The 20,250-nt window shown below is 47.9% G+C and overlaps 1 protein-coding gene across 12 annotated transcripts in view; it reads left to right on the top strand.

The window, feature by feature from the left end:
• LOC125727646 (leucine-rich repeat transmembrane protein FLRT1-like) overlaps positions 1-19,557 on the top strand; it is a 28,793-nt gene extending 9,236 nt beyond the window's left edge. Inside the window, exons 1-4 of one of the 12 annotated variants that reach the window (XM_049004513.1) lie at positions 6,698-6,929; positions 7,045-7,146; positions 10,108-10,847; positions 15,898-19,557. In XM_049004513.1, coding sequence (XP_048860470.1) covers positions 16,032-18,092 — 2,061 coding nt within the window. In that variant the 5' untranslated portion in view covers positions 6,698-6,929; positions 7,045-7,146; positions 10,108-10,847; positions 15,898-16,031 and the 3' untranslated portion in view covers positions 18,093-19,557. Of the gene's footprint in view, positions 1-6,697; positions 6,930-7,044; positions 7,147-7,711; positions 7,861-7,970; positions 8,087-8,198; positions 8,357-9,347; positions 9,763-10,107; positions 10,848-10,886; positions 12,050-12,197; positions 12,279-15,897 lie in introns of those variants that run through there. The other 11 variants (XR_007388811.1, XM_049004519.1, XM_049004521.1 and 8 more) reach the window with 11 other exon arrangements.
• Positions 19,558-20,250: the final 693 nt, after the last annotated feature.

The following is a 20,250-nucleotide window of genomic DNA, read 5'->3' as shown; positions in this document are numbered from 1 at the left end:
TCATGCACGCATGAATACACACATACATAACTAGTGATGTTGCTTTCGTGAACGATCTGATTCTTCGGAACAGTCCTTCGGTACGAAGTCGCACCTCAGGGTCTTTCTTCTTATCGTCGTGCCTAAATTTTACTGCCAGCCCTGAATCTACTCTATTCCCTTTTTACGCGAACAGTGAGAAGCAGTCAGTCACAAGAGGTAGATGCTGTCGCGTTGGGCTCGAGCAGCGTCTGTGCCAATAAAAAGTTTTCTAATATTAAGTGTTGCGTGGATCGCATTCAAGGCAGGGCAACTTTATTTACATAACGCGTTTCATACAGCGGGTGAGTTCAAAGCAATAAATTCACTGACAGTGCAAAGAGATATGGCATCACCTTATATAATGTTTACAATGCGGATCATTGACATTAGGTCTGCCGATATGAGTAGTTTAGAGTCGCTAAACCCAGTTCACACAAAACGTGAAATTAAATTATATTGGCGGGATCTCTAAGTTTGAGTCTGATCCAGATTCTATCCTATCATAATCCTAGTGATGATTCCACAGCTAAATCTAGTAACCCTTATAATAAAAAAGACAAGATGAACTAGCAATATGTGGCTTCCTTCTAAGGGCTGTCATGCCTGATTCTAGTCATGACCATGCGTGCGTGACCATCTGTACATGCATGGACACAAATAGAGGGGAGACACTTTATTAATCCTGGGGGGGGGGGATTCCTCTTTGGTCCATCTTGCTCTCTGTGCAGTTTTTAACAAACTTGGGGTCATAGCGGAGGAGGGGCCATCTTTCTGCACGCTGGGGGGTGAGGGTCCTTGCTGAAGGGCCCACAGGCATGTGACTGGCCTGGCTATGACTGGGCTACTGGTGACCTTCTGATCTAAGTAACACTCTTCCCCCAAAGAACAAATTGCTTTTATTTTGCAGGATCTTAAAGAGAGGGTCACTCTGACCCCTGGACCCGCAGATTAAAAGTATGATGCTCTACCGATTTCCGGTCCAGAGAGCAAAGGTCCAGACCAAGATTTAGTTTCAACCAACCATTTGAGCATAAAGAGTCACAGTCGCAGAGCACTCAGCTGGTTGGTTGAAACAAAATCGTGGTCTGGATTTGTACTCTCTGGACTTGAAATGTCCACATTTGCTACTCAGCTGGCTGAAATCATCCGTACACACATGCACACACGCATGCACACATGCATGTAACGGGATCACGTAATCCTGAATTATTACGGTGCAGATAAAGTCTCCCTCTACGAGAGGCAGATTAAAGGGACAGGGGGGCCCGCGGGATAAACCTCTAAATGAAAAGAGGAGAGAAATAAAAGTAAAGGATGGTAATGAAAGGAGGAGATGGTGCAGAGTGACAGACAGGGGCAGCGAGACTGAGGCTCGTGGAAGAATCGGAGCCAGGAAGCATGAGCATCGTATACGTCTGGACTTGGTCCATGATGGATGCTCCTCATTCATCAGAAATGAGTAAAGGCAGACCTTTACTGGGGGGGCGGAGGGGGGGCTCCAATCGCTCTAATGTCGTTTGTTTTTAAACCCACGGCACCTGGCTGATGTATCACCAAGTGCTGATTCTATTAACTGTTAGACACACAAGTGCGAAGTAGCGATGACCCAGAATCCTTGGCGATGCTTATATCTAAATCTCAAAATGACGATGGAAAACAGGACGGGGAGAGGGGGGTAACCAGCGCCCCTCCGCCGATACGATGTAGGGTCTCAGTAAATCAGTCAAGTTCATGCCGGAACGTTCTACAGCCTGACAGACTATAACGCTGTTACATGGCACTGTGGTTCAACCGTCATCCTATTATACTGGGAGATTACATCAAGTAAGATGTATGAGGTCCATTTAGGGTAAATTTGATTTGACCCGGTGCAGAGACCAGCCCCAACAAACAAACGCGTCACTACCAGCCCCGGTCCCTAAAGGCCTAACGGCGACCTCTGTGGCTGAAGTGCTCGCTACGTTCTGCACTGCACAGGTGACGATCCTAAACGCCCACTCCACCACATCTGTATATCCCATTAACCTGACCCCCCCCCCCCCTCATTTTGTCCTGGGGTGGAGGGGAGGGGAGGGTCATGTCCTGCTCTCATTACATGGGTCTGAATCTATGAAGGATATACCGCCCAGGCACTGTTTACACTGAGACCTTTGGGAGAGGGAACCGGGCTAAAAAAAAATCCACGTAGCCTTAATTATGCAACGATGTGGGGCTGATCGAGCTTCTTGCGTGATGGAGCGGCGTAAACCAACGCGAGGTACCCGCACCCGTCTGAAAGCCGGCCGAGTTTTGGCCTCGGGAAGCTACTCCGAGACCTGTATCATGTAGCAGGAAGATCTCCGCTCTGTTCCGCTGCGCTCGTGTCCTTTCAGAGGTCCTCCAGAGCAGCATGGATGATCTCTGCTCTTAAAAGGTCACCATCCAGGGGCAGCTCCTGAGTACCGAGCCTTGAGCAAAGCCAGCTGAAGGTGGACGCGTCTCAGGTTTTGCGAAAATCTTCGAGGCGAATGGACGAGGCTGGTGCTGATGAGAGTTATACTGATGATGCTGATTCAAGAGCCCAAGTGGAAACTATTTTGGATGAGAACAAAGATGGCCCCTGCAGAGAGGGGTGTGGTCTTCGGGCTGGGGGAGGGGGAGTCAGGTGACCTTCTCCACGTTTGCTGTACTATATATGGTTTTTTCCCTCTCCCACTCCCCCCGTAACCCTGCCCAGACCTTCACGCCGATCCAGGTCCCCTACAGCCACAACCTGTAACCAGGCTCATTGTTTTCGCCTCTGAAAAAAACACCCCGTTACCCGTCTGTTCCAGTTAATTTCTGCCCTCGTCCTAAATAAAATCCCCCCCCCCCGCCCTTGTGTCTTCCCCCCACCCCACAGCACTGCCGTCGGTGCCCCTGTCTGAGACAAAGTGAAATCAGCCCCTCAGAAGTAGGATTGACTGGCCCTCGGTTTTAGAAATGGCCTCACACCTGCGTTAGGGACTTACAGTCCAGTAATGTATTCAGTACCCAGCAGAAGATTACTTACTGAAAATTCAGACTAGCGAGTTAATAAATGCCTTCCACACTTGTCATGCTGTTATATTTTTAAGTTAACTTATACATTATAGAGTTGCGTGTTGGCCAGCATACCCAGAACATTCACCGTCCCAACAGTTTTGGGTAATCTGTAGATATATACACTGGACCCAGATGGAAGTTGATTGGCTCCAGGAGTGCCCCCTCTGCTGTCACTCAATGATTCAAATCACGTCATTGGCTAATGATCAGGTCGGCCCCTCTCATGACCATCGCCTATAAAAATACCTTGACTATACAGTTAAACAATACCGGTTTGGCTAGAATAGCATAAACTCGGTATTAATGAGGCATCATATGCCAGCAGTATCCGGCATGTGGGAACATTGTTCCACGGCAGGGAGGGGTCTGTAGAGGAAGGGAAACTAAGCAAGTCGTCACATGGCCTCAGCACGGGGGGGAGAGCAACAGGGGGAAGAGCGTGAATGGACGTCATGCGAGGCCCTGGAAGCAAACGATAAGCTGCTCCCGTTCATCAGGCCCCCAGGAAAGCAGACGGATCTAGAAGGGGGGGGGGGGGGGTTAAGGCAGGCGTGAGAAGAGGTTAGGAGGACAGGAACCCCTGGGGGGCCAAAAGAGGGAGTGAGAAGAGAGTTTGGGAGGGAGGTAGGTTACCTTAGAGGTGAAGGGAGGGGGAGGAGAGAGGATGGAGAATTTCATTCTGTATCTCCTTCTCCTGCACCATCTCGCTCTCGAGCTACACAGGGCTGTCATTTCGGATGGGGGGGGGGGGAGCAGCCGGGATATGTCAACAAGCCAGCCTATTAAATCGTTAGCGTCCATCCATTATTAACTGCCAGGAGCGAGCGGGACCACTGCCCTTTAATATTCATGCGCCACAACTGGATGACGGCGACAGCCAATGGGGAGCGAGGGAGAGGAACGCGGGCGGCGGCAACAACGCGAGTCGTAGGCGGAGCCGCGGCAGGACGTTCCGCGTCGGCCGCGGTTCCGCCGTCTGGGTTTCTCGCTCCGTACCGCCTGCCCAGGAGGGAGGGGAACGCGGTTCGGTGAGCTGAGCAGTTTTGGAGCGGGGGGCCTGTCACTAGGAGTGGATTTTACACGGAAAATGCGGCTCGGAAACCACCCCCCCCCCCCTTCGCTCCATCGACTCGAACCACGGCGTCTTTTGTTCTGTTTTCCAGGACAGACAGCTGACCAGAAACACCTGCCCATCGATCCGCTGTCACCGGCAACAAGCCCCGAATGTGTAAAATACCCAAGCGTGCGCAAACCAAATGTGCATCTGATGTAAAGACCTTTCCCCCGTGCCGTTTGCAAACTCACCTGCCCTTTATTTCACCAGCCCCCGCATCCACCCTCCCCTCCCATACTGACCTTGTTCCCTCCCCTCTGTCCACCTGTGTGTGACTGTGACAGGAGTGAAGAGAGAAAGATGGAGAGCAGGCAGGCAGCACCAGGCGGGGGGGGGCAGTGAAGTGTCCTGCACTTAAATTGCCTGTTTATTTCCAGTCACTGCATCGTTCACACGGCAACAGGGAAGCAGAGGGATGTGTGTGTGTGTGCATGTGTGTGTCTAGGAGTGTGTCTTGTGTGGATGTCTGCACGGGAGCGTGTGAGTGTGTGTTATGCGTGTGCTTGTGTTTGTGGCATGTGTTACTTGCCGTGTGCCCTGATATGCTGGTCCGTGTGTGTGTGTGTGTGTGTGTGTTCACCAGCCTGTGGGAGTCACATTGGTATATATGTCTGCCAGCTAGTGGCCAAAGAAAATAGGAGGTAGTCTCTGGGCTGACACGGTGATGGAAGGAGGCGGGGGGCAAAGATGAGCTGGGTGGAATCGCCGTGACGACAGCAGGACGGTGGGGTACAGAACGAGGAATTTACGGGGGGAGATGGGAATGGAGGCTAGCTTGGAAGGGGGAGAGGGTGTGAAATTATTTTTGTCATCACTTAAACACGCCGCATCACATCTAATGGACTTCATCTCCACAGACCTGCGTCTGAGGGTGTCTGCATGACAGTAACTCATTGTGTCTAACCGTAGAAGTGGATCCAATGTGGTGGTGGGGGGGGGGGGGGGGGGGGGGAATCATGCACCGTGAGACTATTTTCTTTTTATAATTTGTTTATTTTGGAGGGGGAGGGGGGTGGAGGGTGATACCAGGTATGCGAGATGTTTCGGTCTCACGGACCCTAGAATGGATTCTCAATTGCGCCATTTCTTTGACTGACTGGGGGCAGCTTTAAACTGGGAACGTTCTGGAACTCCGGCGCTCCGGATACACGCTCCTCGGCTATGCACTGACATGCCGGCTGGGCCGTTTACGCGACGGTTCCTTTTTTTCTTTGCCAACTAATTCAGGCCCCGTATAATTAGATGAAATGAATATTTAAAAAATGTTCCTTTTTTTTTTGTTCCGCACCTGTCACTCTTTGAGATCTGTGGCTGTGTTTACACCCCCCCCGCCCCCCCCCCCCCCCCGGTTCTCCCTCATTCTCCATCGTTAGTGGGTGCAGTTGTTTCCATTCACATCAGTTCATGTTTTTTCAAAGCAATCCGATCCTCTGTCCATTATTTATGCGCCAAATAATTACCGGTTTCCCTCTCCGAGGTTCCAAAGTCACATTCAAAATGCTACATTGGCATAAATATCACCTACCTGTGTGTTTCTGGAATGTACTCTTACAAGTTGTTGGTACGGCACCATGTCACTGCCACCCCCGCCCACCAACAGCCTGCCCTGCCTCCCCCTCTTTGTCTCTCATTCCTCCTTCTTTTCGAGGGTGCGTCTCGCCCCAAACCTCATCCGGAGTTTCAAGACAACGGGAGAAGAAAAGGGGTCACGGTTTAAAATGACTCAAAGGAAGCAGACATGAAACACATCAAAAGTTCTTGTGGGTGGGTGGGTTTTTTTTTTTTTTTTTTTTTTTAACGAAAATAATGCAATAACAAATCGTGCCCACACAGTGACGACGTCTGAAAGTACCACTGCGATTTGCCTGGCGGAGAAGTGTTTTGATCATATCGATCGTTTCGGCAGGGAAATAAAGACAACGACAAAATAAGAGAGACAATCCTAATCCGATGCAGACAGAAATTATTCCGAATATGATAAAAGAGAGGAGAGGATATTTAGATAAACAGATATGTAGATGGGGAGAGCGGCGGAGAATGTAAATTGAGCGTTACACATTGCATATGGATGTTTCTTAATTAACTCAGCTAAAAGCTTTCTTGTTAAGACTGATTCTTTACCTAATGGGGGGGAGAAGCGTGGGGATGTTACACACGCGGAGCTGGCTTGGGGGAGCGGGAGGCGTAATTATCAGAAAGGAAGAGGGATCTCTGTCTGCCAGCGTCAGTCTGCGGGTTTCTGAGCACCGCTTACGTTCCATCTCACCCTCTCCTCCATCATCCTCACCAGCCTCTCTCACATTCTCTCCATTTCTCCCCCCCCTCCCGTTCCCGGTCTCTTTGTCCGTCTCTCTCTCCCTCTACCTCTTCCCCCCCCCCCCCCCCCACCACTGTCTCACTCTCATTCTCTCCCCTTCGCCTCTTCCTCCCTGAATGGTCCAATGTGCAGTGGCGTTAGCAGGCCGATCACATCCCACGGCGCCTGTCTGCGCATGCACCCTGGGCTCATTTCCAGTCACTGCCCCCATACGGATTACGGTCTCTAATCAATAACAAATCGCATTGACAGACTAAAACCGCATGCATGCACATTTCCCCTTCTTTGCAGCGTGGACGAATGTTTCTATATAAACGTGCATTCTGCTCGCGTGTAGCACTGCATAACTGACAATATTAATTCAATGCTCTCGGCCTGGGACTTATAACCATGTAAAGCATTTAAATCTCCTAGGTAATTTTCCCGTGAACTGAATTAGAGTATGTTTAAACACGTTACTCAAATGCACCATGAACTACGTACGTAATGTTAGTAATTCGGGGGGTCCTTGTCTTCTGCACTGTGACAGGGATGACAGTACATCAGGGTGACGTGCGGTCCAGAGCCGGGGGAGTATTTCGGACGATAAATCCTGGAGTGAACGCAGCAGAAGATGAGGAATGGTTTTGGGGTAGGAGGTTACAGTGTGATGAGCGTTATTTTAATAATAGAATACACTCGTAAAACCTAAGCGATAAAACAGCCACATCTACATATTTTAGTGCTTACTGTTTACCTTTAGTGAGAGGGCAAACTCTTATTTAGACGTCCAGACACTTTGTCCATGGAGTCCTTGTAAAGGGTGAATTCCTGTTTCATGAAAATGTGATTTAGTCTAACAACGATTTTAGTCTCGACATTGTAGGCCTGTGAATGACTCACTCCCTTCTAAACTCACAGCCGTCTTTATTTTAATTTAATCTCGATTCTTTTAGTTATCATCTTTCCTTTATTCTTTTCACTTACGATGGCCATGAACCGCACAACAACAAAAATAAAAGAAATCCGAAGTGCCTCGAAGCTGGAAGGTGTAGGCACAAGCAAAAAGGAGAATGCAAAAAAAGTTAAATAAAAACACCTTTACAAAATGATTGATAGCCAAATTAAATAAATTTGATTTTTTTTTCTGATCATCTTAACCAAAACACATAGGCCTTTATTGTTCATTTGGGTTTATTTATTGCATTTTTGAGTTTCTTTGCTTCATGTACAAACATTCTCTTTGTTCTAAATCAGCAAAATGTTATCTTGGACGCCGAGGTACATCCGACCGTCCTCAGCAGAGATGGGCAGCTTGGCGTTTAACAAGTGTTACGTTAATGTCAGTGGAGACAATTTCGCTTCGGTGAGAAAATGTTAGGCCATAGATTTATTTTCTTAGTGCTATTTTAGGTATAGGACTAGTGTTGTGCAAAGAATTGCAGCTATCGTGAATTCGGAATAAAACGTGGTTGTGACGTATATTCTGGACGATTTTGACGTATATGCACGATAAGCGCCGCACGTGTACAAAATCACAGGTACTCATTTTAACGTGATCTGGCATACTGTCCTGTGGGTGGCGGCCTGGGGTAAGCTCAAGCCCCCCTGCCTCGCTCACCATTATATGACGTTGAAAGGTTGATGGATATATAGGTTTTACTTTCCATTTCCCCCTCGGTTCCCTTAGAATTAAGGCAGATCGAGTATTAGCAACACAAAGAGGCGATAAGTTTTTTTCTGGGGTCGCTGTATTGCATCCTGGCGGAGTTACGCGGTCAACTGACCACTTTATGATTTGTTTTCTAAGGCTCTACTTGAATTCGTAACAAGCCCTGCATGGAGGATAGATATATTAATAGGTATTCAGATAGCTGAGTAGCCAATCAGTACTCATTTCAGTTGAGTAAAATAGTGCTAATTAAAGCAGACGGAGCGCAGTCTTGGTCTTTCACTTGTTATGTTTTATCATTTTTTTTAGTAGTGAAAACAAGCAGTTGCACGAATAGTAGGCTTTAGTATTAATGCAATCACGGATCGTGCATCAGTTGCTGCACAGTAGTTTAGTTCCAGTTAAAATAAATGGGTCTAAGCAGACTTGGGATTTAAACATAAGTCAATGTGATGGGATCGTTTATCTTTCTAAACAGGTTATTTAGACGATAGGAAAACACGTATTATCGCTAATTAAACGCAAGGTCATTGCTTTCAGGATCTACTCCGGGGCTTTTTTTTTTTTTTTTAAAAAAAAAAGATATACTGCAGATGGGGGCGTATCTGTAAATTGGGATCATTTGTTAAAAGCGAGTCCGTTTTCTAACCGTATTCCAGATTGCATTCAAGGCTTCCCAGCTTGGTAGCCGAGTCGCAGCCAGTGGCTGAGTTTAGTACCAGTGGTAAAACTGGCAAAGGCTCACAGAGCCAGTAACGGTAACGACACAAATGGGAGCTTCAAAAGATTAATTCAGCGCACGTAAAGCATGGATTCACGCATGCAGACACTCACATACACTCACCCGCATGCATAAAAGCATACGTCGGTCAATCAACCTTTATAGAGCATAAAAACGGGCAACTTCCAAGCGAGGTTCTCTAACAAATCGCGCTATTTAAATGGACTGTTCGTTTTCGTATGAAATACGGTGCAGACCTTTCAACAGCCCTATTTCATAATGCCTCGCATTACCCAAATCCCAATGTGACGTTTTGTTTAGATAGCAATTAAAGGGGTTTGTTAAGTACTGTCAGACACGCATCTTTCAAGAGAGGGAAACAAAAAGATATTAAAAGCTACGGGGATTTTTACAGGGAGCATAAACATCAAATGGATGTCGGGCTGAATACTGCTGAATACTGGCGAGTCGAAATAATGCTTTTTCTTTTTCCCCAGTGCGGCTTTTTTTTCCCTTCATATTCACTCCAGTCTCTCTCTCTCTCTCTCTCTCTCTCTCTCTCTCTCTCTCTCTTCTTTTTATGCGAAAGACCGTGTTCATGTTAGTGGACGGCTAGTCAAATCTCATGGAAGTCTGAGCAAACCGGCATCGCTATAAATGCTGTTCGCCATTGTTCTCTGCTCTCTGCTGAATGGAAAATTAGGCACTTCTTTTAGGAGCACAACTGCTATCCAGTAATTTGGCATCACCAGCCTGCGATATGCTCTTTTTTATTTAATAATATTCATAATCTGATATGGAAGACAGGTAAAGAGTAAATACAGATAGACAAAGGTTGCCCCTTTGTGTTACGCGCCAGTCGAGACTGTGGAAAGGTAAATTAAGACAACTACAGTTCATGATTTCTTTGGTTGAACCCACTTCATAGGCCTATCGTCCCGTACAGTGCGGTTACTGCACTTCCATGGTGAGCAGTGAAAACAGATATAGCTTGTAAAAGCACAGTCAGGTCCCAAAAGGGGCAGAGCTGTTGTACCTCTGAGTTGCTTGAGCTAAATTTCGGAGCGAAGAATATCCGGCTGTAGAAATTAAAATAATGGCGTTGTACCTGTTATAATGACATGGTTTTAGATAAGGTTAAATAAATTGTTATAAGGTTTTTTTTTTTTTTTAATTCGACCGCTAAATTTAAGTTCTGGTTTTTCTGTTTTGTCCACTAGATGGTGCTGTTGGGATGCGACGAAGCAGAACCGCGTCGTCAATAGGTAGCCCAGCCCAGCCTAACCAACAGAGAGGAAAAGAAGACTTAAGCATCATTATCACTGGCTTTCAGATAAGCCTCTCCAAAAGGCTACAGAAGCGTTAAGGAAACATGAATATTTTACACCTTAGATCTTCATCATGTTTCGCAGATTATCATGGAAGTAACGCCAAACTGTTGCGTAAATATCAACAGGTGGAATAAAACGTTACCGGTTAAGCAACGCACTTGAAAGAAGACAACGAACAAAAACAAGTCGAATGGATCTGCCGCAAGGAGCGAGTTGAGGAGGAAATATTCTGATTTGTGTGGCCCGCCCGGATTCTGAAAAAGGCCAAATAAAGGTTTGCGGCTGACATTTAGATAGCGGCCTATTTCATGGGCCTGACTCCGAATTGGACAAGGCGTGTAATGGGGAGTCGTGCCCTGCGAATCTGTGAACCCAACTGAGGACCAGCACAGCTTCTGAAGTCAGACAGCCACACTGGGAGAATCCGCCATGCCAGGTCCCGCCGGGCACGTCGAACAAGCCAGCAGCGGATATTAACCCTCGACGGCGGCCCAGGAAACTAACCAAACAGTGTGAGTGTCACCCCCCCCAAGCCATTGGCCTGGTGCTCTTGTGTCACAGTTGCCACAGAAGTTGTTGAACACCATCCAGAATTTCTTGGATCAACCCAGTGGCCGATTTTATCCGAGGTAGGCTTTTATCGCTTGTTATGGATGTATGCATTTTACACTTGGGGCCAGACATTATTACATGTTACCAGTAAACTTATTTATCGCGAATTTCACGGTTACACAGATCTTTAAGTACATCATAGAGGATCTTCATTATCACAGAAATCAGTCCTGTGGCTTCAACCTGTGTAATTTTCATGCTGCCTGTTAATATTCGACTCAAATATAAAACTAATTATATTAATGACTGTAAACTCTGCCTTTAAATTGTCTGATTATTCGTAGCGGTATCCTGAACTGTCTTAAGGTGTTACAGACTCTATAATTACTGACTTCTTCCGACCAGCCAGGAAAAGTACAGCGTAGGAGGCCAGGGACGTGGGGGGGGGTATAGATGGACCCAGGTCAGCAAAACAGTAGGTCGGGACAGGGAGAATTTTACGGCAGAGGACGAGTGAAACAAAGCAATTATGGAGTGGAGGGGCTTTTGTGGAAGGGGGCATGATTAATCATGGCTTGTGAAAAGGGTGATAAAAAAGAGAGGGGTGGGCGTGCTTTTTAGAAAATGACCGGGCAGATTTGGGGGAGCCAGTCTGCACACCAGAGCAACTGAAAGTAATAAACACAAGACTGTGTATGATTTGTGCACATCCATACCCAGAAAGGCAAGGCACTTTTTACCGATGTAAAATGGTAAATCGGATAATGTACAATAAGTTTCAAGAGGACCTACTATTTGGCTAAACAGTTTAACTTTTGAAAATCATAACATCTGTTTGAGGGGTGATGAAAACAAACCGAATGGATCGTAGCCCCAAATGAAGTCTTGCTTTAGCCTTACTTTCCCCAGTCTTTCCTGCGAGTGTCTTTTGGAGGAACTTCGACGTGAGATCCATGTAGGCATGCTTAGCAACCACTCGTCCAATTACGTCGCGTGGGGTCGCGGTGATCCAGAACATTCCCTGGGAAGCGTTGGGTGTTAGGCCAGGTACATAGCAAATGGGGTGTGAAATCATCTAAGTGCACACACGCCGCGCACACACACGCGCACGTACAAGCATAGCCACGCATTTGCACGTGTGGCAAAAAGCAATTCGCCGAACAGCGTGTCTCTCGATGGCGAGGGAAGAAGCTGACACTCAAGCGGAGGATGCGGGCAGGAGATCATGCAGACTCTGTGAAGCCTGGGTCAGAGTCAGATGTACGTCTGGAGCTGAGAGGTGACCATGCCTTACAGCCGGCCGCCATGTTGGTTCCTGGAGCAGGTGCACCTGGAGTGTCTCCAGTTCATTTATTTTAATTATTTCACAAAAAAAAGGCTTAGAATGGAGTTCCTGTGCAGCACGTGTGTCTTAAACTTTATTGCAGTGTTTTCCAACCAAGTCCTTGGAGGACCCTCACCCAGTCCGCGTTTTTGCTCCCTCCCAGCTTCAAGCCCAACTATCCCAGGTATTCAGCGATTTTGATTGGTTGAGAGCAGGGAGGGAACAAAAATGTGGACTGTGTAGGGGGTCCTGAAGACTGGGCTGGGATACACTGCTTCATTGTAATGTTTGTTCTCCACAGACTGGCTGCAAAGACCTGTTAGATGGACTGAGTGATATACCTACGTTCTGCGTTCACGCTGTCCCCCCCCCCCCCGATCTTAAAAACGGCCGTTAAATCCACAAGCGGGCGCAGTATGGCCATTTTACCTCAGCCCTCTCGTCTGCTTTTCAGAGCAGTCAAACATTACCGGTGTCTGGGAGAATTCGTGGCACTATCGGATTACATAACATTAGGCTGACGAAAGTGCAAAATGACTAAACATCTCTGTCGACGTTACAATGAGCAGAATTGGGACGGCTTGCTTGGGCTTGCTCAGAGATTACACCCAGCCTAAAACATTCGAAGGTGTGAATCATCTGCATTGCAGATGAGAATTTGTTCATTGTTAAGCATAAAAGCAGATATACATATGTAGATCTCCACAGGCTGGCATCTATCATGTAAATGTAATGTAAATGTAATGTAAATGTAGATGTCGTTATTAATAATTCATCAAATAGACACACAAAGGACAGTGCAATGTCTATCCTGGGATGCTTCCCATTGGTTGAAGGGATTTCTTCAATCGTACATTGATTTTAGTTTTTATCTTGGCTACTCTGACTTTATTGTCACATGGAATGGATGGCGAAGAAAGTCCTGAGCAGAAAGAAGAGCTGTTGAATGTTGGAGAGTGATGTTAACCGTAGGTTGCACTTTGAGCATTACTGTAAACATTGCGGTATGGGGACAGTGATTTGAATCCTCTACTCTACCAGCTGTAACATATTCCCTTGAGTCTGGTTGGTATTGGCCGTTCTTGACTGCACACCTGCGGTTGGTGATCCGCCACTCTGTTTCGTGGTGCTGTAAACAGAAAAGAAACTCCCAGAATGCACTTCTCAGTGTGTTCGCATGGCTCTGTGGCCAAGCATGTAATCCGCTCATGTAACCAATTACATTTTAAGAAGTGTGCATGATAGCTTGTGTTTGGGGGTGGTGTGTGGCTCTGTGGCCACTGTGGTCATGATCAGAAGGTTGCTAGGTTGAATCTCGTGGTCAGCAGGCAGATTTCCCCATTGGGACCTTGAGCAAGGCCCTTAACCCCAAACTGGGTACGAGCGCCTGCTAAATAAACGATGAAACTTTACTTGAGGAGGCACAAATACTGAGTAGTATCTTAGTAGCTACTTGAGATAAAAGATGCTCCATGATTCATTAATGATGAACAAACATGAAATCAATATTTCACTTGTAATTCATTACTTGTTCCTTCAGCAGTTCCTTAGTAGTTCCTTCAGTAGTTGACAAAGGTTTACAGCATTAACCAATATAGTAACAGATTTAGTAACTGCTTGAGAAAAAAAACGTATCGAAATTCATTAATGATGAATGGATATGAGATCAGTATTTCACATGTTATGCATTACTTGTTCCTTCAGTTGTTCACAAATGTTTACAGAAGTAAAAGTATACAATACATAGTAAGAAATATATTAATTGCTTGAACATTAAACATGCCACATTTCGTTAATAATGGACGAATACGAGATCAGTATGTAACTAAGATTTAATTTGTGGTTAATTAATACTTAAGTAATAGTGTACTGTAATACTACATTGTTTGTGGCGCTTCAAGTAAAGTGTTACCAAATGAGCATTCGTGTTACCAAATGAGCATTCGTGTTACCAAATGAGCATTTGTGTACATCAGTCTTTCAAAAACCTGCTTTTTTCCCATTCCCAATATCTCTCCCCTGGTGGAAGGCAACCGAGTAATGAAGGTCATTTTTCCCAAACACTTTTTCACAGCTATATAAATGTCCAGCATACTGTCTCAACCACTGCGTAATGCTCCCTTGTAACTAAGAACAGGAAGCTATCTGTCTGTGGTTAGCTTCATCCGGGGAGCTTCACGTAAACTAGCGCAAAAGCAGATCATAAGCTGAGGTAAACATATACTGCACTGTTCAATTATTCATATTTTCATTTTACAGTAAAGGCTTGTGGGCTTGTTTTTTTTTTTTTTTTGATATCTAATGCCGTGTTTCCCAATCCGGTCCTCGGGGACCCGTAGACAGTCCACGTTTTTGTCTGCCGGGGAATTCGGAGGGAGCAAAAACATGGACCGGCTGTGTGTCCCTGAGGACCGGATTGGGAAACACTGATACGATGAATTCATGCTCTGCTTCCTGGGATTGGCTAGAGGCTTGCCATGACCCTGTTTGAGATAAGCGGTTGTGGAAGATGGATAGGCATCCAGTTATCCAGAGGCTGCTCATGTGTCACTTTGTGAGGATCATATCAATCCGACAGGCCTCGCTGTGGGATCACGGCCTGCAGGACTGATTAGACTTCCTACTTTCTGTGTGGGGTATCTGGATTTAAATCTCGGCTGCCGTAGTGCAGTCCGTGCCACGTCTTACCCCAGCGTGTGCGAAATAACGGCAGAGTGAACTGATTTTTGCTTAGCATACTAATTGCTTTGCTAAAGTCTAATTATTATTAAATCTCCCTACCTGCCGGTTTAGCGGTTAGCCAGGCGCTAACAGGAAATTAAATCCTGCAGAGTGCTGTGCCTCAGGGATCCAGGGCTGGCCACCACATTATTTCATGTCTTCCCAGGGGCGATTCGAGGATTTTTTTAAGGGTGGGGGGGGAGCATAAGAGAAGCCATAATTCACACAGAGGGGGCAACCTTATCATTAGCCAGTGGTATGTTTTGAATCAGTGAGACAGCAGTGGCCCCCAACCCTGTGTGTTTCTCAAGGCAGTCCTGTCCTGCCGGGCCACTTTGAGCCTGGCTTTAAGTGGAAGGTGTGAACCGACCGTGACTACTTCATCTGAGCAGCAGCCTTGGACTCGTGATTAGACAAGTCATCGAGATTCATTTCAGGCGTCTTCTGTCGGGGGAGGGAGACTGTTATGGCCACCATTACAGGCCTTATCTCGAGGAACGGACTGAATCTGGACCAAGACTGGCACCACTATCACTTTGAGCAGAGTATACATGCACGTAGGCTTTAACAAGGAGCGTCTGTGGAACGGTTAACAGAGTTCTTTGCATTCAGAGCAATTCAGGAAGACGTGGAATTTTATAATGGGAAAATAAGAAAGAGCACATTTGTTTGGTCGCCAGCTGGATTGGGAATAATCTTATTTAGCCCCTACTTTATGTACAGGCTTTCCATGGGTGTGAAAATAATTCTGTGTAAGTATGGAGCTCATCCAAGAAAGTGTCCACAAGGCTTAAGTAGTCCGATGCTTCAAAATCATTCCGTTAATCAGTGACAGGCCCTGCCGTACTTTGGCGAAGCTGATATCCGTGCGCCTCCATTTGACGGTAAAACATTCCTGCCGCTCCCTGCCCGCCTCCTCCTGCTAGCAGAAGGACTGAAATGTCGGTGTGAGTGTGCGGTCTGGACACACAGCAGAAGATGCAGAGTCTGCGGTGTCCCTCTGCAGGTGATATTCATCGCCAGCTGGCAATTAACTCTGTTTGTTTGTTTTTTTTTTTTTTTTGTTCTTATTTTCCGTTAAGGCTTTGACTGCAGGAGAGCCGCACGGAGCTGTAGGGAGTCGCCCTCCCACTTGATTGGAACTCCCCCCTGAGTGCCCTGGAAAAGGTGGGCTGGGAGGGGTGGCGGTGCGGTGGAATAAGGAGGAGGCGGAGAAATGGCCCCAGAAGGAGCATCGGATCTCCGTGACTGGCTCTTTCTGCTGCTGCTCTGCCTGACGCTGCTGTCTGAGGTGCTGGAGATCGCGGCGGCGGTGGCTACGCCGCCGGAGGACGAGGACGATGTGCCCTGCCCGCTGGCGTGCCGCTGCGACGAGGACTTCATCTACTGCAATGACCGCGGCCTGAACGCCATCCCGCCACTGCCGATGGCTGCCACCATCCTCTACCTGCAGAACAACCACATCGACAACGCCGGGCTGCCCACCTCCCTGGAGAAGCACCTGACTGTCCAGGTTGTCTACCTGTATGACAACGAGCTGGACGACTTCCCCATGCACCTGCCGCCGTCGCTGCGAGAGCTCCACCTGCAGGACAACAACATCCGCACACTGCCGCGCTCGGCGCTGGCGCGGCTGCCGCTGCTGGAGAAGCTGCACCTAGATGACAACTCGGTCTCCACGGTGAGCATCGAGGACCAGGCCTTTGCCGACAACCCTCGCCTTCGCCTGCTCTTCCTCTCCAGGAACCACCTCTCAAGCATCCCCTCTGGCCTGCCGGCCTCTCTGGAGGAACTACGACTGGACGACAACCGGATCTCCACCATCCCCACCCACGCCTTCCGTGGCCTGTCCTCGCTACGGAGACTCATCCTGGACGGGAACCTCTTGGCTAACCAACGCATCGCTGACGACACCTTCTCCCGCCTCTCCAACTTGACCGAGCTCTCGTTGGTGCGCAACTCCCTCCAGACGCCTCCATTCAACCTCCCCAGCACACACCTGCAACGCCTCAGCCTGCAGGACAACGCCTTGACCCACATGCCCAGGGGCTCCCTGGATGGCATGCGCCGGCTGCAGAGGCTTGACCTATCGGGCAACAACCTGACCACCCTGCCCCGGGGACTCTTCCGGGACCTGGACAGCCTGTCACAGCTGTTGGTGCGCGGCAACCCCTGGCACTGTGGCTGCAACCTGCGCTGGCTGCACGACTGGCTGCACGTCCGCGGCACCACTGTCACGGTGCGTGGCTTCACCTGCCAAGGCCCCGAGAGAGTGCGGGGCATGGCCCTCAGCGACCTTGGCGCCTACATGGAGGAGTGCGAAAGCAGCAACACCGGTGCAGCCGGCGGTGGCCGAGAACGGGCCAGTGGGGAACGGGCCACCACCATGTCTACCACACTGTCTCCACTCCAGGGCTCTTTGTTCACCCTAAAATCCAAACGGCCTGGTCTCCGACTCCCTGATTCCGACCTAGACTACTCGCTTGGCAGCAGTGCCAGCGGCAAGGCGCTGGTCCTCACCGTGAAGCCCCTGAGTCCCGACTCCATCCACCTGACTTGGCGCGTGCCACAGCCCACGTCCTCGTTCCGGCTCAGCTGGCTGCGTCTGAGCAACAGCGCTGCGATGGGCTCCATTACGGAAACCCTGGTCCCCGGCGATAGGCGCGAATACCTCTTGAGCGCCCTGCAGCCCCAGTCTAGCTACATCATCTGCATGGCACCCCTCCCTGCCGACGGCCGGAGCACATTCACTGAGGCCAGCGCTGACTCTGAAGAAGCCCCGGTGTGTGCCCGGGCCGAGACGTCTGAACTTGCCCGGCCGGGTCCCGACAAAAGCGAGGACCAGGACTCCGAGCAGCTGACTGTGCTCCCGCTCGCAGGCATCATCGGTGGGGCCACCGCCCTCGTACTCCTGACCCTGATCTGTGCCATCCTTTGCTGGTGCAGCCACCGGGCCCGGCACATCTCAGACCGCGAGCATTCCGGCCGCGGCATCTACCGCAGCAAGAAGCGATACGACGACTATGTGGAGTCGGGCACCAAGAAGGACACCTCTATCCTGGAGATCCGGGGTCCTGGCTTCCAGATGACTCCCATGGCTGCCCAGCAGTCCCTGCACACCAAGACTCTCCGGGAAGATTACATCATCCACACCATATTTCCTTCCAATGGCGCTGGAGTTTACAAAAGTACCCACCACACAACTAACTCTGCATTCGGCACTAACCGTGGTCACAGAGAAGGAGGCATCCCAGATATAGACTACACATACACGTGATAGACTTCCATACAGACACCAAGCAATGGTTCTTAAGCTTGGTCTTGAAGGACTCATTTGATCCAGTGGTTTCTATCCCCAACTTAGATCCTTACATTATGTACTCTTTAGAGACATTCAGAGGGACGTCATTTAACGATAATCAATTGCTGCTTCTAATCGATAACTTTTGGTTACTTAGTTTTATATCTTCCACAGTGTACCTGAAGTAAACGTCGAAGTTACCTTATCTAGGGTTGAAATGCCCTTGGCTTTCAAGAGATGATTCCCAGGCACAGAGATCAGTACCGTTTGCGCCGCACAGAGAATCGGCCAATGAAACGGACCGAGGCAGGAACGTTCAGCCGGCCCTGGATTGAAAATCAGAAGCAGAAATATGGGATTTTCTGGACAGACAAGTGCTGGAATGATACACGGAAGAAAAGGTGTGTCGATCGTCAGAATGCTGGCTTTCAAAACCAGAGGGTTCTGTGTTCGGAGACTCAGTTTTTTTTTTTATTTATGTCTGCCTTAGTTTTACTTTAACATTTGAATATTTCTTTTGCATACTGAAGAGACGCCTTGTTCCTGTTAGAGAGGAAAAGAAAGACTGACAATGGAGATGACAGATTTGACAACATAGGGGCCCAAATTTCTATCAGAATTTCTTTTTGTTGGATTGAGTGAAAGGAACATGATGAAGTGAATGTATGGTGCTGGGGCAGGGGGTGGGAGAATTTCACTCTAGACGTTTTTTGCCTGGACCAAAAAAAATAAAGGAAAATGGTACCTGCAAGTCATGTAAACGACAGACGCATTTTCTGAATATCAGCAGAGAGTAGTCTACCTGCAATAGGGTGACGGCTATGTGATGACAATCACAGAGGGAAGTTTTGCAAGTGCCGCCGCAGAAGAGATTTATGAAAGACGGGGGGGGGCACGATAGCCGGCAAGGGATAAACCCATATAGTTTAGACAGGGGGATTAATGGCAAACTTAATCACTGAAAACTGCTGGCGTGGTTAAAACAATTCCCTTTAAGACCACGCAAGCCGAGCTTAACAGTCGTCTTTCACACGGGGGAAAGATCATAACCTGGTCACAGTCGCACTGGGACTCGCTCTTCAGCTGAGCTCCGATTAGTGAGCAGGGCGGGCGGCAGCCCCCGGGACAGTGGATCACCGTTTAAATCAGGGAGACGCCAATAACACTGTACAGAAATGAAATATGTGTTGGGTGTGGCAAATACACTCGTGTGCCGACGTCACTTTCAGAAATTTTAAACAAGCAGCATTTAAAAGATAGAGGAAGATGGGGAGGGGGGGGGGTTGCATAATGAGACAGATGGGCAGAGAGGCATCGAATGAAGGAAGAGCTGTGAAACTCTTTAATTTACTCATTTGTCAAGACCTGATATTTCACATTGTATTGCTATTCATTTTTTCCTTCATTAATAAAGAACTACTATTGAGCTATTTAAAACAGATTAATTGTACATTTTCGTCTGTTCTTTTTTTCGTTGGATTTAGCAGTAAGACACTGATGGTACAGGCAGCACCCAGTTGCATCACAAAAAAAGTCCCAAAACCTGATATATGAATCATGACGAGAAGCGAGAACTAGCAGGTCTGTTACGGGGAAGACCAATTTTAACAGGATCGTCCACGATCCGTACCTCCTCAATGCTTTAGCAATATTTTAGATTTTCACCTAACTGTTATGTTATTGTGTGGTGTGTATAAATGCACTTATTATATTTGCGAAACGTCGCAGTGCATTTCGAGCCTTAAAAAAACTGACGGCAGCTGCCGATAAAGTAGAAATTTATAATAATGCTGGCAGGAACACGCTCCGTGAATCCGTCTTGATTTCTAAAGTGGTGCTGCATATTTCAGCCTTTTCCCCCCGCTTTCTTTCTCGTCTCTGAAACGTCGCTTTGCCCAGCCCGGAGAAGAATGAGAACGCGGATGTAATTCTGTTCGCCTCAGATCTACCCAGAGCTTCACTTATCCGAAGCTTCTCCTACTGGCCATTAACACGGGTACCTCATACTGCCTAAGATTCCCAACAGCCCGATAGCGCCAAAAAAAAAAAAACACAGAGCTCTTTTTAAAGAGATGTCAAGTGCAGCGTAATTGGACATTTTGTATTGAATCACAAGGGTCAAAACTACAACGAT

The sequence above is a fragment of the Brienomyrus brachyistius genome, unplaced genomic scaffold (genome assembly GCF_023856365.1).
Source record: "Brienomyrus brachyistius isolate T26 unplaced genomic scaffold, BBRACH_0.4 scaffold105, whole genome shotgun sequence".
Taxonomy (NCBI): domain Eukaryota; kingdom Metazoa; phylum Chordata; class Actinopteri; order Osteoglossiformes; family Mormyridae; genus Brienomyrus; species Brienomyrus brachyistius.
The sequence above is the reverse complement of the archived record's forward strand: the minus strand, read 5'-3'. Positions and strand labels throughout refer to the sequence as shown.